A 23,537-nucleotide genomic window follows, 5' to 3' on the forward strand; every position below is an offset into this window, starting at 1 on the left:
GTTTTAGACGTTCGTGACCCAGAAAAGGTGTCCCCTAGTTGGAGGTTCGCTTTGAGCGTTTTCCTTCATTTAAATAGTTGAGATTTCTTAAGTGGGTGGGTGGGTGGGTGGTTTGTTTTCCTTTAGGGAAGTTGGCAGCCAACTTCTCTATTTTTACCCTTTGTAGGAAAAGGTAATTCACAGTATTTACCACTTCGATGTCCTTTTTGTAATCAAAGGAATCCTCTCTGTCGAACTTAAATGAGATCATTTGTTTTTCTTGATTTGTTAAAAAAATACCTGCTTACATTTCTTCTGGATTCTTCAGAACATCAGACACAGTTCTTTAAGGCCAAATCTTAAACTTTATTGTTAAGAATCGTCATCGAAAGTGTCTTTGGAGCCATACAAGTCTGCAAGTTTCTTAAATCGAGGTCCCCAGTTTTGTAGATAGTCGTAGTCCAAATCAGAATCTGTTGTCGCTGACTCTAAGGAGCTAAGTGAACCAGCCACTGAGCCTCTTCCTTCATAGCCATAGATCTGAATAGAGTCATAAGGAGGAGCAGTTGGATCATTATCAGCCTCTTGTATTCTCGTGTTGATGAAGTCATCGACATCAACGCTGTTGGGAGCTGGCCGAAGCCCTGGTCTTGGCATATACTGGTACTCAGGTTTGATGTCTTTACGAGGAATAAATCCATTGATGCCATCAGGGTTCTGCAAAGTAGCTATGTCAAAAGCTTCAGTGTCTTCCTCTCCTCCACCTTCATCATCATAGGTGATAATATTCTCTCGGACATCTTCTTCTTCAAAAACTATCAGGGGCTCTTTTTTCTGCCTTTTCAGCGTTACGAACAACACTACAATGACTACAGGACACAAAACGAACACAAAGCAAGTTAGAGTGCACTCCCAGACAGCAGCTCCTTTCTAAACTCATCATTGCACCTCAGCTTTATAGTGGCCTTCCAGTACCTGAAGGGGCCTACCAGAAAGCTGAAGAGGGACTTTTCACAAGGGTTTGTAGTGATAGAACAAGAGGGGATGGATTGAGGCTGGAAGAGGGGAGATTTAAACTGGAGATTAGGAAGATGTGTTCAAGGCCAGGCTGGATGGGGCCTTGATCAGCTTGGTCTAGTGCAGGTGTCCCTGCCCATGGCAGGGGAGTTGGAACTGGGTGATCTTTAAGGTCCCTTCCAACCCAAACCATTCTGTGATTCCCATGTACTTTTGCTGACATCTGTACTCTTACCATATGCAGCTAGGTTAAAGCATCGATGTTTGCATACAGAACTGAACATAATGATGTGAGGTTTTCTCTCTGGGTTGAACACCACTGCTCTTACTAATTGCTCATTAACTCAAGGCTAATTCAAGAAAAGCATCTGTGGGCCCCCACGAACACTCTAACACTGCCTTTGAGCCAGCCAATCACATGTATATCTGCAATAAAACAAAGACTGATCTTTGCTCTCTCCTCTATGCCCAAAGCTTAACCCTAATTCCATGTTTCAGTTCCATGAAAATGGATTTTTTTTTCTTAAGCAGCCCCCTCAAAACACATGCCTTTGTTGTTGCAGTCCTTCTCACTTCAAATTTCTCTCAAATAACTTTACAACAAATAAGAAAAGAAAGATTAAAAATGACGATGGGCAAACCAAACCATTTTATATAAATATTTTCAAATCATCAGGAAATGCTTTACAGCACTTCCTTGAATGCAGATCCTCTGAGACATTCATTTGTCTTCAGCACAAGAGGAGTTAGAGGGAAATAGCTGGCAGGAGCCATTAATCCTGGCTGACCTCAATAAGGAATTTGTCATCCAGGGAAGATCATAAAAATTCAAGCTGTGTGTCATGACTTGCTTTTAACAGTGTCCCTGATTAACTCCTATTGGGCCACCAAAAGACACTCCCTGATCACACCTAGACAAACTGGTTGGTGTTTGCTACTGCCTTTCAGCCAGGGAGATCAGTACCTCCTATAAAAATAAAAGCTAGAAGTGAAGACGCATTTCTCCATCTGGGACCTGACAGCAAGGTTAACACAAGAAAGAAAGAACAGCTTTTGTTTTTACCTAACAAAATCACAATGCAAGCAAGAATGGCAATTAAAGCTCCAGTGCTTAATCCAGCATTGAGGATGTAGGCTTCAGCATTACAGGAGAGCAGGGAGCCGTTGCTGTCACAACCACAGACCCGGATGGTGAGGGTGTTGGTGCTGCTCAGAGGGGGGAGTCCACCATCACTGATGACAATAGGAAGAAGATACAAATCCTGCTTTTGGCGACTAAACCCTTCACGTCTCACCAGAACACTTGCTGTGTTATCTGTTTAAAGAAGAGAAAGAGGGATCGTTATTATTCCCACAAAGTCATCCTCTTAGCAAATACTGGGGGGGATGGGGAGGAGGCAGGAAATCTGTCTTGCAACAATGGCTCTGAATTTCCAGATGTCTTAGCATTATTTGCACAATAAACCAGCACAAATTCTTGCCTTGATGTGCAATTACAGTATTGTGCTTCATTCATACAGCACCACACTGAAGAGTAACTATTTTTGAGTGATCAGAGTAACACTAGGAGCACAAAAATTCTCTGTCAGAGCCTCCTTTTAGCACCCCACTAACTTCTGGGTGAGGTCACAATACTTCATCATCTACCAGAATGACTCTACTGCTGTTGAAGCTGGTTATACTTTCTTTCCAGAATTAAAGTCTTCATTGGAGGGGGGGTAAAAAAAATTGCTATTATTTAAAAAAAGTAATTTAAAATAATATATCTTTACTATTATTTATTTGTGTATTACTTTTGTCATTATTTTAATTAAAATTATTATAATAATTTCTATTAAACATTAATAATATAAATGTTTACTATCATTTATATTTTTCTTAATTTTTAAAATTATAGCAATATAATTTTAAGAAAATAACAATAAAATAAATAATAAGAAAATTATTATTATTATTATTATTAATAATACTACTAATATTTTTATAATAGTAAATATTGGTTATAATATAACTTATACGATACATTATATATATAGAAATTATTATTATTATTATTATTATTATTATTATTATTATTATTATTATTATTATTATTATTATTATTAATCTCTGCTTTATTATTCTTGGTGTCAGACCACCAGGAATGGAAAACAGAAATCTGTATCAAAATGGGTTGTTAATAAGGCATCCATCAAGATGACAGTCAACATTTACTGTGCCATTAGCAGGTTTGAAACTTAGTGTCCCTGTGTTTCAGTAAGAAATGCTCAAGTCCTGGATATTTTTAGCAGAAGCTGGTTTCCACCCAAACTCCCAAAGCCAGGATTCAGTAAGTTTGATCATACACACACAGGGCACCTTTTAAATTCTGTGGATATGAGGAAGAGTTAAAGTTCCTCTCTGACATTATTTCCAGTTGTTCTCACAGAGTGGTTGCCCCTCCTTGTGCAGGGGATGGAAATCAAATTTCCCATCTCAGCACAGGTCATTTTTGGGTAGTCCTTCACCTTTTCAGGGGCAAAAGCATTTGAAAGGGAAGTGTGTGAGATGAAACGCTGAGATGAGACACCAGTGCTTCCTGCTCCCAGCCACACCAGGCAACGTCAAAGAAACACAAACAGCCCTTCTTTGTTGTGCTCCCTGTGTCTCAGATCTCAGACTGCACCAAAGTTTGTAAAACTGTAAACATCCTGACATAAATAAAATGAAACACTCATATCCGTGGTTTTCAGCCCTTCAAAAACCATTTTAGGATGAGGATCTGCTTGACACAACCTTTTGTGTTTTGCCATGTTCTTTATTCCTCCCTACATAAGGGAAAGAAAATGGAAGAAAAGAATGATTCTGTTATCTATCAAGATAAAATAGAAGAAAAGAATGATTCTTTTATCTCTGAAGATGAAATAGAAGTAAAGAATGATTCTTCTATCTATGGAGGGAGGGCTGTTCACCTCCACCAGTACCCATTTTACTGTTGCCTCGGGGTCCTGCAGAAGATTAATCATTTTCCTGCTGAAGAGTCAGCACAAATTCCAGAATTTAATAATGCAAATCATAAAACCTCTCCTAATGATCTAATCACTGCTATTTCCATGAAAGTTTGTGAATAAATTATCCCAGAAGATAAGTATTCTTGCCTTATATTAACCAGCCTCACAGGCGGCACCTCTAATGCAGGACAAGTTCTGGGATGATGGCAGACACAGGACAGTTTATGGGATGATGAAGGTGTTTGTCCTAGGGCCCTGCTTGTCTGGCTCTCCCACTAGGAACTGCGGCACATCACACCAGGAAGGATGATTTAATATTTTTTTAGGCCTGTCCTAGTTATGATCTGTCTGGTACATACCATATTAACTCATCTCCCCACATCTACACCCCTCCTGCCAGGCCCACCACACCTGATGCCCAGTGTGGTTACTTCAGTATCACAGAACTGAGTTCTTGCTGATGCTGAGGCCTCACAAAAATGACACCTGGATCAAACCCATCCTTTTAACTCTTCCTTTACATGATGGTCGTATTTGCTAAGGACAGAAAAGTTGATAAAGGTTAAACTATTTATTACTTGTGGGGTTTGAAGGTGCCCTTCCTCTCTCTTTCAGTCTAACCTATTGCATGTTTACAGGCAACATAAGTGTGGTACCCCAATTTTGAAAGACATTACTGGTGTCACTGTGTGCATAATAGAAGTCTTATTTTAGAACTTTAAATTAATGGCCTCATAAAAACTTGGTATAAATAGAAATGTCACATCTAGTATCTATTAATTCATCACCTGATACTTGAACTAATATATGTGTGTGTACATATATATTGATAGAGAATAAAACTATTCTACAAGGTTCTTTAAAATGCATTTAATAATTCATTTCCTCAATATGAGAGCAAAAATCTGATCTATTAAATGAAAGATCACACAATAGGATAGATAATCCTTGTGCTGAAGAATATGAACATTAATAGTGGGCTGAGCTGCTACTGCCTGGAGGCTGAAATGTGGGAAGAAACACAGGCAAGAGCATATATAAGTGTATTTAATCTCTTGGCTATGCATTTTCTTTACTGTTCTTATTCTATTCTATGATTCTATTCTATTTTCTTTTCCATTTTCTATTCTATTCTATTCTATATTCTACTTATATTACCCAGAGAGGTTGTGGAGTCTCCTTCTCCTGTGTGTCCTGCCCTAAGAAATCCAGCTTTGGCTGGGGGCATTGCACTCAATGATCTCCAGAGGTCTCTTCCAATCCCTACCATTTTATGATTCTACTACATTCTATTCCATCCTATTCCACTCCATTTTATTCTGGTCCATTCTTCCGCATTCCATTCCATTCCATTCCATTCCATTCCATTCCATTCCATTCCATTCCATTCCATTCCATTCCAGTCCATTCTGTTTCATCCTATTCCACTCCATTCTATTCCATCCCATTCTATTTCATCCTATTCCACTCCATTCTATTCCATCCCATCCTATTCCACCCTTCTTGAATTTTAACAGCTTAAGTAGCATTCCAAACTAGAGATAGGAAAAGGATAGTAAATTATTCACTTATTAAGCAGACTGGTCAACACCACTGCAATCAATTACATGACACTAAGGCTGAATTTGATCCAGCAGGTGATGCAACCGGTTTAACTTGAAGTGATTTCTAGTTTTATATATATTTTTTTTTAAGGAAGAAGGAAAAATCCTATCAAGATGCCTAGCTAAAGTCTTGCAAAAGGACTAGCAGATGATCTCTAAGGTCCCTTCCAGCCTGAGCCATTCTATGGTTCTATGATGTATCAAGACTAAAAAGAAACTTATTTTACACTTTTTTTTCCTGCTTATCCTCACTTCTCACATTCAGAAGAAAACATAATACCCATAAGAGGGAAAAAAACCCACACTTCTACTTAGATAAAAGATAACATATAATCCTAGCTAATATTCTCACCCCTCTTTTTTTTTTTTCATTACTTTCAAGTCCCCAGAGTGTAGCTATAATCCAGGTATAAAGGCATTTTTAAAGCCAAGAAACAGTAGTTAAATGTCAATGCCAGCTTCAAACTATTACTGAACACATATGGGAGCTACTTGACTGACATTCCTAACAAAAACAACGGGGCTTGACACAAGACAAAAGAAATGAAAGTAGCCACCTCAGCCCCATTCAGGAAAACAGACACTTTCATTTTTCCAGCTGTTATTGTAGGGGATATTCAATGCCCAAAAGTGTTGTAAGTGAAGATTACCTTGACTCTCCATGGAAATCTTCACAATTAGAAGTTAAAATTGCATTGCTTTATGGTGATCTTTAGAGTGATCTTCCTGACCTCTCACTTTCATCTTTTTTTTTTCTGGTGACCTTACTGATTTTTCCTCTACATGCAGGCCAACGTAACATACCTTTTGGGACTTGTTAATATATCTACTGTGTGAGGAGGCTTCTAGCTTAAAGAAGCTGACTGCAGTGTGAACATTTATCACCAGTATCAGAATGTGAGTGCTGATTCAGCAGGAAGCATAAACAATTTCAGGGGTCCAACTGTCTAACATCATTAGCAGGCAGTGGCAATTGATGTGGATAATCCATGGCAAAGTCCTGTAAGTTTAATGCTTATGTTTCAAAATGTCTTGATTAAAAGATTAGAATTGAGAACCAGGGGATTGGAGTAGGCTGCCCAGAGAGGTTGTGAAGTCTCCTTCTCTGGAGACTTTCAGGACCCATCTGGATGCATTCCTGTGTGACTTGCCCTTGGTGATCCTGCTCTGGCAGCACGGTTGGACCAATTGATCTTTGGAGGTCCCTTCCAACATTCAGTGATTCTATTTAAAAAGCGAGTCTTAAGTCACTGATTTGAATGGACTCACAAATTTCCTTTGTCTTTGAAAAGCACTGTTTTGTGTATCTGAGAACATTCCTACAGCTCACTTTTGCAGTATTAATTCGTCCTTGTGCAGCAGAGTCAGGAGCGAAGTGGTTGCAATCCTTCCAGCAACACTGGCTGTCTGCCAGGCCTGCCCACAAGGTGAGTGAGCCCAAGCTGAGGGCATTTCAGTTTAGGATGGAGCAGGATTAAGAGCAGGAAATGATTTTGCTAAAAATCCATCTCTCTGCTGTGAAGTGTCGTGAGCCTCTGCTGCTCTTTTGAAGCTCTGACTTCAAGGGGAGTAAAATTGAGCAGAGCCTGGACAAACCCAGTGCTAGTTATTTACGTGGTGTAATGTAAGTAAACAGCACAAAAGTAATTCAGTGTTATATCACAGCGTGGGATCAGCCATTATCTCATGTTTTCTATGGGAGATAGTCTCAGCTGAAAAACTTGGTAACACAGTAGGCTGTTAATAGGATGTAGAATGTGATCACATTTTTTGGATCACTGCAATGTGTGATTACTTTTAGGAGGTGGTAGAAAGAAACTCTATTAAATGATAATTACAGGACTGTATTCACTTTAAAGTTCTGTAACAGACCCAGACACTGGAGTTCTCATTAACTGTTCTTCTCAGTCAATAAAGCCATTTTTCTTTGAAACTAGCAATTCCATCTGAAAGTGGTGGCATGGTATATAAACTACTCAGATTTACAACTGAAAGAAAAACCCTTTAAATGATCATGTAAATTATTTCACTTGCAAATGGCAGCACACTCTCTCTGGCAAGCTTGGTTTGTATATAGAAGTACATAGAACTTCAACTTCTAAACTTTGATCTCTACCATAGCTTACTGTACTTACTACCATAACTCACTCTCTACCATAACTTGCTCCCTACCATAACTTACTTCACTAACTACCATAACTTACTCTCTACCACAACTTACTTTACTGACTAACCTAACTTACTCTCTACCACAGCTTACCATAAACCTTCAGAGAAATAGTTAAATTGGCATCACTGCACTGAAGACTGTACAAAAAAACCCCAGATACAATGGATATGGATGGATTTCCTTACACAATCCCTTTTCCAAACAAGAAATTCTACAGGAAGATTCAATCCTTAAACATTGTCTTGTTGAAATAACCTTTTGCAGTATTATCAGGCCCAGTCCCTGCATTCAGTTGACTTCATCGTTTCAATTAGAGAACGTTTGTATCTGGGTTACCTTAGTCATCAAAAAAAAGAATTAATTCACTGCATATGGAAATGAAGGATTAGTGGAATTGGCTGGAGTCAGCAAGCTTAATACCATTTGCCTGCAGCTGTATCAGAGCACCTATGCTTCCTTTGTTATATCATAAAATCAAATCCATCTCCAGTCTGATCTGGTGACCATTTTTAAAGAGAAACTTGGCCTCACAGTCTCAAGAAAAAAAAAAAAGGCAAAATTATTGTTTGCTTCTCTCTGCAAATACATTCATCAATTTTTCAAGAATTTTGTTTTACTGCTTTAAAGAGAATAAATACAGCCCCTCCACTGCATCCTGTATGAACTGCTTATGTATGTACAAGTGTCAAGCACTAGGCAACAACAGTACTTTGATCCTTCAAGAACAGCAGAAATTCTGATTGGGAGCTCTGATGGTAATTACTCCCCCTTCAGATGCTGATACAGATATAAAGCGTGCCACAACATAACACTTGAGAGAAAAGACGTTTTTACTGAAATCATGGCTCTGGATGATGTTGCCTTTTGCACTTCTAGCAATCTAGAAGAAATCACTTGGATTCGTTATTTAAAGCAGTTCAGCTGAGTTCTGCTTTTCAGAAAAGAGTCAACTTTCCATCAAACATTAAAGTCTGTTAACTAAAATCAATTTCTTAGAAGCTGAAGCTGTTTGGTTTTGGGTTTTTGGTTTGGTTTTGTTTTTTTTTTTCCCTTTACAGAAAAATGACGAATAATGAACGACAATTGAATATTGATTATCATTAAATAAATAGAAAAAATAATGTAGAATGGCTAAATCTGTCTTTTTCTGTTTACACCCCTCTAGCAAGTTATGTTCATTGGTGCTGTCATGTTAGATGACCAAGTCAGCTTTGATGCTCACCTATGCCTGGGTTTTTTTGTCTACACATTTCAAACATTTTAACATCAATCTATAGAGACTTCTGTAGAGCAACTTCCTTATGCTAACAACCTCTCTTCTTCACAGGGAATCCTTCAGGGATAAATCTGTAGGGTAAAGTCTAAAGCACTGTACTGTGTCTTTTTCCATAACAGGCAGAGTGTTTTACTGAGCATTCTACTCTGCTTTTATAAGACACCACCTGGAGAACTGCATCCAGATCTGGAGACCCCAACACAAGAAGGATATAGAACTGTGGGAGCAGGTCCAAAGGAGACCAAAAAGATGATCAGAGGGCTGGAGACCCTCTCCTGTAGGGACAGTTGGAGCTGTTCGCTTTGGAGAAGAAAAGGAAGACCTAAGAGCAGCATTCTGATACATGCAGGGGACCTACAAGAAAACTGGGGAGGAGCTTTTTACAAGGGCTTGTAGTGACAGGATGAAGGGTAATGGATTGAAGCTGGAAGATGGAAGATTTAGGTTAGGGAGTAGGAAGAAATTTTTTCCAGTGAGGGTGGGGAGACACTGGAACAGGTTGCCCAGGGAGGTTGTGAATGTCCCTTTCCCTGGAGATGTTCAAGGCCAGGTTGGATGAGGTCTTGAGCAACCTGGGCTGGTGGGAGGTGCCCCTGCCCATGGCAGGGGGTGGGAACTAGATGACCTTTAAGGCCCCTTTCAATCAAACCATTCTGTGATTCTATGCAAGGCCTGAACAGAAATTTGGCAAAGGGATCAGGATACCCTCAGCCTGAGATACACCCAGTCTGGGCCTGTTTCTCAACAGAAATCCACGTTTGTATTTTTCACAAAAGCTTAGTGTGGCAGTGGTTTTATTCTATTAGGAATCTAGTCCAGGTCTCTTGTGATCCATGATCTATAAAAACTAGCAAGCAGAGTAATAACAGGAACAAATACAACCAACCTAACAACTTATCCTGCTTCAGCTAATTTTACTTTAGCAAGTAACTGTTCTCTAAATCAAGGATATCTGCCAATTACATTTGGGGAATGGTTTTGGCAATGTTTTTTACCCTCTTCCTAGGAGGCCAAATGTCAGTGGATTTTTCATCTAGGATATTACTATGTAATTTGAAATATGTACTCAAGAAAATGAAAGTGAGTTAAGCAACATTCCTTGGATTTCAGTTCTATTTTTCCCACCTTCCTTCCCTAAATCTCTGGAAAACAGACACTTTGTCAGAGCAAATGAAAACATTGTTGCATGACATTACATTGGCCAGTATTTTTACTCTTCAGTCATTTCACTGGGCTCTAGAATAAAAGGAATCTTCACACAAACCTCTGTTGTCTCTGAGAGTAAAATTTGGATTATGAATAATTTCAGGTGGCAAGCTGAAGATAAATCTTGGTCCATTGGCCGAGTCATCCTTGTCATCAGCACTAATTGTAATAAATTGCTGCAAATGAAAAATACTCTGTCAACAAAGAGCTCCTTCTCTGGGTACATCACAAAGAGGGAACATTCTGAGAAATCTCCTAGAAACAAAAACATTTGGAAATAGCAGAACCCCTTCCCCCCCACAAATACCTCCACAAGTGTATGCAATTAGAAACACAGAGCAAACTCCAATCTAGTCTAGGCAATCTTTATTTTCTATTCTATTTAACCAACAGGGTTCTAGATGTAAAGGTGGATGCCCACACAGAGATTCTTCTGTACCAGTATCTGCTAATCAGAACTTAACAGACTAAATAAAATTCTGCAGGAAACTCAGCAGCTCAAAGGGAGTTAGCATAACGTCCTTTGCAAATTGCTGCACTAACTGCAAAAGTGCAGAGCCTGTGCAGACACTTCTATATGCTAACAACTCCCTCACAGGGAAGCCTCCAGATTTATCCTTCAGGGATTAATCTACAGGGTAAAGTCTAAAGCTTTGCGTTGTGACTCTTCCCATGGGAGGCTGAGTATTTTACTGTGCGTTTTAGTCTGCTCTTGTGAGACCCCACCTGCAGTACCACGGCCAGTTCTGCTGCCCCCAACACAAGAAGGACATGGAACTGTTGGAGCAGGTCCAGAGGAGGACAAAAAGATGATCAGAGGACTGAAAAACCTCCCCTGCATGGACAGGCTGAGAGAGTTGAGGCTGTTCAGCCTGGAGAAGAGCAGGTTCTAGGGAGACCTTCGAGCAGCCTTCCATTACCTAAAGGGGACTTACAAGAAAGCTGGGGAAGGACTTTCTCCAAGGTCTTGTAGTGATAGGATGAGGGACAATGAGTCTGAGCTGGAAGAGGGGAAATTAAGGCCAAGCTGGATGAGGATCTGGTCAGCCTGACCTAGTGTGGGGTGTCCCTGCCCATGGGAGGGGGGTTGGATCCTTGTGGTCCCTTCCAACCCTGACTGATTCTATGATTCTGTGATTCAGACAGGAGATTAGGAAGAAATTCTTTCCAGTGAGGGTGGTGAGACGCTGGAACAGGTTGTCCAGGAAGGTTGTGGATATCCCCTGCCTGGAGGTGTTCAAGGCCTTAAAGCAGGCTGGTCCAGTGGCAGGTGTCTCTGGAGATGGCAGGTGGGTAGGAATGAGGTGATCTTTAAGGTCCCTTCCAATCCAAATCATTCTATGATTTTATGATTTCTGTGATATCCAAAACAGGCTCCTGACTAGGAAAGCTGCTCCCAGCTATCATGTGATGATGGATAATCAGTCAACAGCAGACCTATTCCCTGCAGGTAGCACTGTATCTGCTGATGGCAGCTCCAAATAAAAGCACAGTGACATGTCTTTCTGGATGCTCTAGGCATCTTGCTCAAAATTTCTAAATAAATCTTTGTTTGTTGCCACTTATTTGAGCTGCCAATACACAACTGGGCTACCAACACCCTGAGGAAAGCCATTCCTGCCCAGGGAAGGTGGTGGGGCACAGCCATACCTGATTGCTTCGGGCATTCTCACAGACAAAAGCTTCGTAGGCTGCTGCGAATTTTGGAGCGTTGTCGTTGACATCGATGACCTTAATAGCAACTGGAACTTTGGCTTCCTGGTGTTGTTTGTCTGTGGGAGTAAAACAAAAGCAACATAAAACAGAAGCAGGAAAACCCCTCAAAAAAAAAAAAAAAACCCAAACCCCCAGCTGTATCCAGGTGACAAGGAAATGGGCTATGAATAGGATTTCTGTTGAGATTAATGCACTTAGCAAACAAACACAATTAGGAAACAGGAGAATTTATAGCACTGATTCTGAAACACCTCAGTGAAATACTTACGGACTTCAACCGCAAAGACAGAGATATTATGCCAAGCCATTTCTTCCCTATCCAAAGCTTTTATTGTCTTGATATTGCCATCTTCTGCACTAATACTGAAGTATCTTTCAAGGTCTGTGTGTCGGTCGATTGAATATCTAAGGAAGATTAAGCACCAGGAATTAGAATAAAGAAGGACTGAGTAGCTTCATGCATCCAAGTTAGTTTGATATTATTATTATTTTGAAATAAGGGGAAGTAACACACTTACTGTTGCCTTTATTATCACTGTCAAAGGGACAATGTGCATTCTTTTAAGAGGAGATTTCTCTGTTTGCTTTCTACATTTAGAACAATTGTTGCATCAGAATATTTGTACTAAGTGAAGATCGCTGTTCTTTGAAGTCTCTGTTAAAGTCTCCACATAGTCTCTTATTTTCATTCTCTTATAAACCATGATCAAATAGCTACTGAAATATTTCTGTTTTCTTCTGTTTCACATTAATCATTAAGAGCTTTTAAGTCTTCTGATATTTGGACTATTCAGAATGTTTAAGTGATCATACCAGATTCTACCTTCCATTACCTACACAGCTTTACACAGCTCTGGTTTTCATGTCTTCACCTTGCAGTTCTTTGAAATACATTTCATTCATTCATTCATTCAACATATACCCATTAACCAGAGCTTCAGAATTGAATTTACACTGAGAACATGACAAACAAAATATAAAAGAACTATGCAACGTAACTGCTGAAAGCAGGTCTGTGTAGGAAAGGCATTGAGGTCCTGGAATGTGTCCAGTGAGGAGTAATAAGGCTGATGAGGGGTTTGGAGGGTATCATACAAGGAGAGGATGAGGTGCTGGGGTTATTTAGCCTGGAGGAGGCTGAGGGGAGATCTTATTGCTGAAACTACCTGAAAGGAGGTTGGAGTGAGGTGGGGATCAGTCTCTTCTTCCAAGTAACCAGTGATAGGATGAGAGGAAATGGGTTTAAGTTGTGTCAGGGAAGGTTTAGACTGGACATTGGGAAAACCTTCTTTACTGAGAGAGTGGTGAGATGCTGGAACAGGCTGCCCAGGGAGATGTGGAGTCACCATCCCTGGAAGTGTTCAAGAAGCTGTAGATGGGGCACTTCAAGATACCGTTCAGTGGTCATAGTAGTTAGGTTATGGATGGACTAAATGACCTTAAAGGCCTTTTCCAGCCTTAGAGGTGCTATGATTTTAAGTGCTTTACAATTAACAACTAACTCTTAACAATTACTCAACATAATCTCTAAACTACTGCCTAGATTTTTATATTTTGACAAAACCTATGCTGTGAGAACAGCACAGGGCATTTTTATTTTATAGAAGATGCAATTTAGAGTGGAGTCTGACAACACAGACATGCTTGTAGTTAGACATAGTTATGATGTGATTTCTTACTGATAGGAGCTTTGAGAAACTGATAGCTTATGGAACAAGAAATAAAACCAATATCCTGTACTTAAAATTATTAATGTCCTGGGTGAAATTAGAGTATCACTGTGCTTGTATAACTTGCATAACAATCCTAAAAGCTAAGGTTTAGAAAGAAACAGCCAGCTGAAGCATACCTTATAGCACTGTTTGCAGCATCAGGGTCTTTGGCATGCACTTTTCCAACCACAGTACCAGATGCTGCATTTTCTTGTACTTCAAAAATATAACTTGGCTTTAAAAATACTGGTGGCTCATCAGCATCTTCCACTGATATCTTCACTGTTACTGTGTCCTTGAATGGCCCATTGCTGATGAATTTAGGATCAATGTGTACATTGGCTGCCTCTACCTTCAGACTGTAGGACTTTTTGGTTTCATAATCTAAGAGCTGTGAAAAAACACAAAAAAACAAAAAACAAGAAGCCAAAGCATTCCACAGTCAGGAGAATTAGAGTGTAAAAGCATCAAGCAGTCCTTTAGTATCCAATGACATAAAACAAACGTGAGCATCTGTCAACAAGCTTGGACTGAAATGTAAGCATTTAAAAACAAAGACTCAGATGGAAGGAGCTACATTCTATGTATGGAGCAGCATAGGAAGACACTCAAAATATCCCAACAGAGTCCTTGTCTTGCTCTTTGCTTGCTGAATCACTCAGAAAGTCACCTTTATTGGGAAAATTAACCTTTTCCTCACACAGCCTTCCAGGTAGCACAAAAAGAACAATGGTTAGGAAAGGAGTAACCACAAACTGTTAGGCTTGGTCTAACCCAAGCTGACAGGCATTCATTTAGAGATCTGGGTATGGCTGGAGTTGTTATTAGCTGCCTCATGAGACAGGACACAGAGAAATTAAGTAATTTGTTAGGAAAATATGAAGATGGTTTGCAGTGCCTTCATTTCTGCAGTTCTTTCTCTCCCCAGATCCCACAGTGCTTTACACAAGGGGAGGTGAAATAATGCCCCCTGGAATAATTCTTGTGGGGGGCCTGATCAAAGTCACAGCATGTCTGCTTTGTCATTGACATCAAACAACTAGAGAGCTGCAGGATTGGGAGCCTCAAAATGCAGGTGCTAGCCACAATCTATCACCACAGACTGAGTGGTGTGATAGTTTGTCCATGTTTTAAAATACACAGAAGATACCCTCCCACCTATAGAGCACACACAGAAACTAAACCACAGCAGGGGTCTGACCGGAGAAGGTCTCTGGGTCTCTCCTTGAGAGACTGCCCTGATGGGCAGGGCAGGCTTTGAAGTTATGTTGCCTTCTCCATTGAGTTTTGATTATCTCCAAGAGGGACAATAGCTATCAAGATACCAAATAATAATGCTTAATGAATGAATAAGATGATTTATAATTTGCAAACTTAGAACAAGAACATTTCAAAAGATCAGACTGACTGCCTCTACATGAAATCACCTCAGTGCTGTTTGCTGCTTTTCTCATAGCCTGTGACTCCTTCAGAACAATACTGTGGACAACGCACAGCTGAAGAATTCAAACTAGAGGGCATGAGGCTGTTCAGACTGAACATAAAGCAACAGTGAATGTCTGCTACTTATCAGCACTAGGCAAAACTTCATTAACAATGAAGCTGATAGCATGGTGTTTTACCGTGATTTTTTATTATGAACTCATTTAGTTTGAGCAATTAATCCACTGTACAGTATTTATGTAACTCTTCTGGGTTATTCTCTTCCATTCCAATTCAGCTAATGGGGAAATGGAATATTAAAGAGTTAATCACAGCTTTAGAAACAAAAGGAGTGAAATTGCATTTACTGACATTCTAGCTCATGTGGTAAAGCCCTTGGTAGCAAATCTTCTGCCAGCCACACAGGATGCCACCCAGGAGCAGGTGTTACTCACCTTCTTAAGCTTTACAACACCTTCCTGAGTCTCATAATCTGTTGTAATTTCAAACATATCCATGCCATCTCCATCAATGATGCTGTAAGCTACTAAGCCATTTTCCCCAATGTCTGGATCTTTGGCCTTCACTCTTCCTACTTCCTCTCCTGGGACAGCTGCTTCTGACACTGACATCTGGTACACACCTGGTGAAGGGAAAAAGAAGCATTTAAGAGTGCAGTCTGCTCTCCAGTTGTACATTTACACATTTAGCTTGTAAGTTCCAAATAAACACAGACATATTTTTACATTTTCAAATCTCCTGAAGGAGTGCTCTGCGAAGTAAGTCCTCTGAGAAGAGAAGACTCCAGGGGACCTTAGAGCTGCTTTCCAATACCTGAAGAGACCCTACAGGAAGACCTGAGAGAGACTTTTCATGAGGGTGTCTACCAGTAGGAAAAGGGGGAATGGTTTGAAGCTGAGGGAGAGCAGGGTTAGACTGGAGCTTAGGAATAAATTCTTCAACATGAGGGTGGGTGAGACTCTGGAATAGGTTGTCCAGGGAGGGTATGGATGCCTCCTTTGTGGGGGGGGTGTTGAAGTCCAGGTTGGATGAAGCCTTGAGCAGCCAAGTCTAGTTGAGAGGTGTCCCTGCTCATGAAAGGGAGATTGGAATAAATGATCTGTAAGGTCCCTTCCAACCTAAAATGTTCTATGATTCTATGTGCAAATCCAAGTCAGCATTTTCTAACACTTCATCAGAATTAATAAATTTGAAGAAAAGGCAAAATAAAACAAACCAAACAAAAATAAAATAAAATAAAATAAAATAAAATAAAATAAAATAAAATAAAATAAAATAAAATAAAATAAAATAAAATAAAATAAAATAAAATTTATTCTCTTCTCCATAATTGTTTTGTTGATACATAAGCACCCCAGGAACATCAGGAGACTTACACCAGGCAAGGACTTGGCTCATTACCCATAAGAACAATTGGCACATGTCATCAAAATAGGTCATTAACTCCAGAATCCAAAATTTAAGCACATAACTCATTAAGGGTTGGAGCAATGAACATAAAAAAAAAAAAAAAAAAAAAAGAGAGGGAGAAAGAAAGAAAAAAAGAGGGAAAAAGGAAAATACTTGAAAAAAAAAAATCAAGCACTCGGCTGCTTACAGAAAAAGGTCAAAATCTGGCTTTGAGTTAAAAACCATTCCAAGTTAAGGTTTTAAGTTGGGGGTGAATGATTAAGTGCTCTTAGGCACTTCTAATAATTTTTAATCTTCTCCCAAAACACTCAGTCATGTAGCTTGAATTTGTAGTGAAAAAATCCATCATTTGCTGGAGTTACTCAACAAAATACCATATACTGGAGTCCCAGGTCAGGATTTAGTGTGAAAAGGGATGTTTGTGAAAAGGGATGTTTGTGAGGTATGCAAAACCTGGCACTTTCAGCACTTTCCTATCAGAATGGTAGAAAATTCTAAGATAGATTTTTCTTTTTACACAGTTAGGAACTGGCTTTGTCATTTAAGCTCTTGCATAAGGGTCCAGGAAGCTGCAAGACTGGAAAAAGAGCTGTTAGAGAGACAGATTCAGGACAGAGGAGAAACAGCTATGGTATGTACACTGGACTCCAAAATAACAACCCCAAACCATGCAGAGATGAAATGCAGAACAGATGTGTAGGTCCATTAATGTATTTTCACCCAGCTGTGAAGAGTGAATCTGTTAATGTCAGCCCTGATTAATTTTCCACATTGAAAGTAAATAGCACAGGTATAAAGAAAAGGACTTCATTTGACCACCAGCAAAACATTCCAACCATTGATTAAAAAAAATGCAATTGTACTGAATTTAGTTTGCATTGCCAAGGTAAATGCAAGTCTTGAGGAGTATCTTGTCTTAACTTTTGCCCTCATGGACATTCACTGTTTACTGAAAATGTTTATAGAAGTCATTGTGAGGGTGACAGAGCCCTGGAGCAGGCTGCCCAGAGAGGTTGTGGAATTTCCTTCTCTGGAGACATTCCAAACCCATCTGTATGAGTTCCTGTGTGACCTGCTCTAGGTGATCCTGCTCTGGCATGGGGGTTGGACTAGATGATCTTTTGAGGTCCCTTCCAATCTCTAACATTCTGTGATCCTGTGAAAACACCACTTGCTTTTTCAAACTGTTTTTTACATCTGTCCTGTAACTACAAAAATTGTGAAACTGCAGCAGGGCCAGGAACAATTTCTAGTACTTTTGACCAATATTAACAGACCAGAGACCCCTCAAGAAATGGGGCTTCTTTCTCCATTAACAGAGAGGTCCAGACTATGTCTCTCTAATGATCCCATAGGTATATTTCTAATATTTCTAACACATCATGCTCCATTAGTTTCAAAAATTAAGTGTGGAGTTATGAAACTTTTTGCAATCTAAACCTGACCATAAAAAAATGCCTCACTTTGTAACACAAAACAAATAATCCAGATACTAAAGCTCTATATAAACAATCTTTCTCTGTTCACATGTGTGCTGAGATCATTCCTCCTTTACTGCCTTTTGAATCACAGAAGGCCAGGTAGGAAGGGACCTCAAGGACCATCTGGTCCGACCTCTGAAGTTTTGGGTTCGTCTAACAGTACACAAACATCAGGACTAGTAGCAACAAGACCTTTACTCATATTTACTACTTACTCTGTGGGAACTTTGGTGGGTTGTCATTGACATCTGTAAGTGTAATTGTCACTTTGGTTGTCCCTGAGAGGCCTCCCATGTGTCCTCCCATATCTTTTGCCTGTATTACAACGTGATACTCTTCCTTAGCTTCTCTGTCCATGTTTGGAAGGGCAGTGCGGATAATTCCTATGAATGCAAAAGAATGTGGAACACATCAATTCTACACAGGTTCACATCACAAAAATATGATTGGATACTGTGGTTTTATCATGTATTAAAACTCAGCAATTTTGGTGGTGATGGTGCAGATTCTGTTTTCCCATCACTGTGTGTCCTGCTATGCAAGGAAAGTAGAACATATGCTCACAGCTTCACAGATTGCATTGGGTTGGAAGGGACCCTCAAAGGTCACCTTGTCCAACCCTCCTGCAGTCAGCAAGGGCACCTCCAACTAGTTCAGGCTGCCCAGGGCCACATTGAGTCTCAACACAGCTGAACAGAGATCAAGTCTGGAAAATGGCAGTTCAGCACAGCCCCTGCCATCTCTGTCACGCCATGCCATACCACAAAAGAAATAGTGTCACCTTTCTAGTGTAATGTACCCAGAAGAGACGGGACAAACCTGCAAAAGAGCTCAGCTAGAATCAAGTGTATTAAGGAAAGTATGGCCAGCAGATCAAGGGAGGTTCTCTTCCCACTCTGCTCTGCCCAGGTGAGACCACAGATGGAGTATTGTGTCCAGTTCACAAGGGACAGGAACATACTGGAGAGTGTCCGATGAAGGGAATGGAACATCTGTCTGATGAGGAAAGGCTGAGAGACTTGGGGCTGTTTACTCTGGCTGGAGAAGAGAAGCCTGAGAGAAGATCTTATTGAATTTATGAATATCTGAAGGGTGGGTGTCAAGAAGAAGGGGCCAGGCTTTTTTCAGTGGTGTCCTGTGATAGGACAAGGGATAATGGATACAAACTAGAACCCAGGAAGTTCCCCCTCAACATGAAGAAAAACTTCTTCGCTGTGAGCATGCTGGAGCATTGGAACAGGCTGCCCAGAGAGGCTGTGGATTCTCCTCTGGATACTTTCAAAACTCATCTGGATGTGTTCCTGTGTGGCTTGCCCTAGGTTATCCTGCTCTGGCAGGGGAGCTGGGACCCGGTGATCTGCAGAGGTCCCTTCAACCTCTACCATTCTATGATTCTAAGCAGAATGAAGGATATTTTGCTGAAACAAATCAGTAAATACACCAAACCGTACTGCCTCAGTCAGAACAGTCAGTTCTTCATTTTAATGTATTCCACTTATGAGGTCCTACTCAAACAAAGTGCTCAATAATACCTGTTTGAGCTTCCACCGAGAAGTAGGGCTGACCTTCAAGAATACTGTAAACCAATTTGGCACTGTTCCCATAGGTAGGATCATCAGCATCTGAAGCTGTTACCTGAATAACTGATGTACCTAAAAATGGAAAGCAAACCCAGAAGGAATACTGTCAGAGTCAAAGATGCCTGTAAGAACCATGCAGAGAAGCTTTCAGTCACACAGCAGAACTACTTCTTAACTTTTTTATTTCCAGGTTTAGTAAACGAAAAGAAAAATTACTCAGCAATTCATATCCAACAAAACAGAGTCATACAAAAAGGTTTGCCACCAGCTGGGATGTGGATTAATGTTCTAAGCAGTGAAGATATAAATGTCAGCAGTCATGCTGCACCATTATGGGTTTTTCCCTCAGCAGTTTAAGCATTATATTGCTTCTGTCATTAGACAGCCAAACAACAGTTTTCTTTTTACATTTTCCTCAGTAAGTCTCAGAGAACTAATTCCTGTAGAAGTGTCTGAGATTGACACAAGCTCTAACAGGAGATGAAAATGGAATAGTGTGGCAGTAACTCTTTAGCTTTATTACGCAGCTCTGCCAAAGGAATGATCTTGATGTTTACCCCAGAGGATTCACACTCTATAAATTCCAGGGGACATTCACGTTGCTTCCCAGGAGGAAATGGTCCTGTTCTAAGCAGCATTGAGAGCTACTTCAAGCATGACAGTCAGTAGCTGGGGCAGGGCTTGATTTGGTCAGCAGATTAGATAAATTGACTGAGTCACTGGCTGAGCATGAAGTAAATTTTACTTTCCAAATGTCTAGATTATAAGAAATAGATAAAACTAAGACATACTGCCACCACCTTCATAGGGCCAGGAACGGAACATTTATGAGTACTTACCTACATTTGATCTCTCTGGCACATTGGCATGGTAGTTTTCATGAAGAAACTCAGGTGGGTTGTCATTTATATCTTGAACTTTCACAATGAATTCAGAAGGTGGTTCCAAAGGTCTGTTAGTGTTCCTGTCTACAGCTTGTGCTGTCAGAGTGTACTGAGCTCTCTCCTCCCGGTCCAGTGTCTTTGTTGCATGGATGTTCCCTGATTTGTCATCAATGACAAAAATGATTCCTGCTCCTTCACCTGAGAGAATGTATTTAATGTTTCCATCTCCAGAATCAATATCTGAATGAAGCTACAAAACAACAAACAGACACGTCTTAACAAGATGCTGTACCATTCGTATATGCCTTTATGACACAAAAGTGTTCATTAAGTCACTGTCATTCTTGTTGATTTCAAAACCTTGTCTTACACCAGGCAATAACCCATATTGGGGCACATGCTGTGCACACATCTGCTCTGCATTCAGAGAAACTGCCTGCAAAGACTTGCATGGTACAACACAGGCTGCCTAGGGGGGTTGTGGAGCTTCCTTCTCTTGAGATACTCAAAACCTGCCCACATGTGTTCCCATGTGACCTGCTCTAGGTGACCCTGCTCTGGCAGGGGGGGTTGGACTGGATGATCTTTTGAGGTTCCTTCCAACCCCTAACATTCTGTGATTCTGCAGTGGGCCACTGAGACCTAAGCTTTGAGATTTAAGAGAAATACATGAGAAGATAAATTTCATTTATTCAAATGAAATTGGAAGAGCCAATACAAGGATTTTATACACTTTGTAGGAATCATATTCTGCTAGAGATGCAACGAATGAGCCAATCAGTGATTGCCAACTAGTTTTTGATGACAATCTCCTTAAAATAAAAGAAGGTACAAATGCTTACTAAACATTCCTACTTTTGCCATGCATGCTTCAGTTTGAAGAATGAGGGAAACACTGAGTGGAGTTGCAGATCTACTGATTTCGTATTGACATCCACCAATTGCACAACACTAATCATCTTTTAAACCTGAATGCTTATTTGCTGTCATTTATTCCCTTCTCCACTCTTTGTGCTGGGATTAAGTCAACACACTTCTGCTGATCATTTATAAACTGGCAAATGTATTGGTTTATCGATGCATTTATGTTCTGTTAGTGTTAGAATAAAAACAGCAGTCCAGGATGTGTGCACATATCCATGTGCACTCAGATACAGATCTCTCTGTACATATTCCTCATATACTTAATTTGACTGATAACTTGAAATGGAAGGATGAAGAGATGCTTCTTGAGCAGTACACTTGAGTTTAGACACTACAAGGGGCAGGAAAGGCTCTTGGTGAGGGCTTGGCCATGTCTCCAAGCCAGCACTGGGCTGATAGGATGAGAGGGAATGGCCTCAAGCTACACATGCTGAACATGAAGAACAATTTCTTCCCCAAAAGGGCTGTCAAGGCCTGGCCCAGGCTGTCCAGAGCAGTGGTGGAGTCCCCATCCCTGGAGGGGTTTCAAAACTGTGGAGCTATGGTGCTGAGGGCCATGGTTTAGTGGTGCCCTGGCAGTGCTGGGTTAAGGGCTGGAGTCCATAATCCTATAGGTCTCTTCCAGCCAAAACAATTCTATGATTTCCATTTTACATTTAAAACTAATTTTAAAATTTAAATTTTTAAAAACTTTTTAATTTTTAATTTTTTTTTTAAAGACCCAAGAATGACACCAGGTATTCTTGAGACATATTGATGCTGAAGTGGTTGCTGTGGTTCTTGATGTTGTGTTAAATAAGACCTTGCACACATTCATTCAAACAGTGCTGAGGTCAATGGAAAGAATATATTCACTTAGGTAGTATTTTCCTTAGCACCTTAACTGGGCTACAATGCCTAATTCTAGGTGAATAAGTAGCTGCTGAAGAGGAAGCTAATACAGCAGAAAATGAATGGCAAGGGGGAAAAAAAAGGCAACTTACAAAATAATAATATAAATTAACTACAGTAACTGATGAAGCAACAAGAAAACTTTTCTTACCCTTCCCACTAGTACAGGATCTGGTCCTGTGTACTCTTCTATAACAAAGAACTGATTCCACACCCATCCTCTTTTTGAACGATGCAGAACTTGTCCTTCTTTCCCTTTCTCATGGTGCCCATGAAGCGATGGCCTTGTGTGGTTCAGTGTGTCTGTAGCTGCAGCGTGGCTGTAGCACAGCATGCCCAGGCAGAGAAGAGCAGCATGTAAACAATTGTCCTCCTTCATTTTTGGTTATTGTGTAGGCACAGGAGTATCCAAGAATCTCCCCCTTCCACCTTGGAAGTCAAAAGGTTTGGAGCTAAGTGAAAAGTTTCAGACCAAACGTTCTGCACCTAGGATGCCTTCACCACACATTGAACACATCACTTTAATGCTCCACGGCTTCCCAGCTTAATTCCTGAAAGAAAGGCAAAAAAGGAGAAGACTGTCAGATCTTTCATGTTTCTGAGTTGCAACAAATAATTTTATCGAGCAAAACAAAACTTAGAAACACCTTGGGGAAATTTCAAGACAATAAGAAGATTGAAATATATGAATACATGTGAAATGATGACTAATGAGCACGTTTGGTGTTTGGCTACATCTGCCACCCTGTGAAATCTCCTGACTTGCTGGGTAGGGAAGTTGAAAGACAGAGAATCATATTCTCTCGCGATCCTTCCAAATGGATTTAGCCCAAGATGCAAGGTAACTGTCAAAATACCTAATTTAGGTCTAAGCTCTCTTTGGAGCTTAGATATAAGCCTTAGATATAAGCTGTTAAGCCACATGTTTAGATATAAGATAGATACCAAGATATTTGCTTCTCTAGAATGTACTATTTCTACACATGCCTGGAAGAAGGCCTTTCTATGACCAACAGATTCTCATGCTGAAAGTAACTACTTTTCTAGGCAGGAGCAGAGGCTGATAGAAATTCCATGAGGTGTTCAGGAAAAGTGTGGCCATGGCACTTGGAGACATGGTTCAATGGCCATGGTGGTGCTAGGTTGATGGTTGGACTCAATGATCTTAGAGGTCTTTTCCAACCAAAACATGAGTCTATGATTTAGGATTTAGACCTCTGAAGTAGCTCTTCTACCTCTGAGGATCAAGTCCTC

General features: G+C 40.2%; 1 protein-coding gene across 2 annotated transcripts; it reads right to left on the reverse strand.

Annotated features, from left to right (window-relative positions):
• Positions 1-351: 351 nt before the first annotated feature.
• On the reverse strand, positions 352-22,662 carry CDH11 (cadherin 11). Of its 2 annotated transcripts, XM_054389737.1 has the most exons (11): positions 22,435-22,662; positions 20,424-20,718; positions 19,537-19,656; positions 18,220-18,387; positions 15,548-15,735; positions 13,808-14,061; positions 12,227-12,363; positions 11,893-12,014; positions 10,301-10,418; positions 2,060-2,311; positions 352-848 (listed from the first exon to the last, which is right to left on the reverse strand). In XM_054389737.1, exons 1-11 carry the CDS (start codon positions 22,660-22,662, stop codon positions 352-354), a joined length of 2,379 nt encoding a protein of 792 aa, XP_054245712.1. The 2 variants fall into 2 exon arrangements, with proteins under 2 accessions (XP_054245712.1, XP_054245713.1); XM_054389738.1 differs by lacking the exon at positions 19,537-19,656 and having other exon boundaries at positions 22,435-22,503.
• Positions 22,663-23,537: the final 875 nt, after the last annotated feature.

The sequence above is a fragment of the Indicator indicator genome, chromosome 19 (assembly GCF_027791375.1).
Source record: "Indicator indicator isolate 239-I01 chromosome 19, UM_Iind_1.1, whole genome shotgun sequence".
In the NCBI taxonomy this organism is placed as follows: Eukaryota; Metazoa; Chordata; class Aves; order Piciformes; family Indicatoridae; genus Indicator; species Indicator indicator.

What these genes read in the sequence shown, in the direction of transcription:
- CDH11 (XM_054389737.1), bottom strand. Translation starts at nt 22,662, where the DNA reads ATGAAGGAGGACAATTGTTTACATGCTGCTCTTCTCTGCCTGGGCATG. An exon ending in TGTCTTTGCGGTTGAAGTCC is followed by an intron (nt 12,015 to 12,226) that starts GTAAGTATTTCA and finishes TTACTCCCACAG; the next exon opens with ACAAACAACACCAGGAAGCC. An exon ending in TACTCTCAGAGACAACAGAG is followed by an intron (nt 2,312 to 10,300) that starts GTTTGTGTGAAG and finishes TTCTTTAAACAG; the next exon opens with ATAACACAGCAAGTGTTCTG.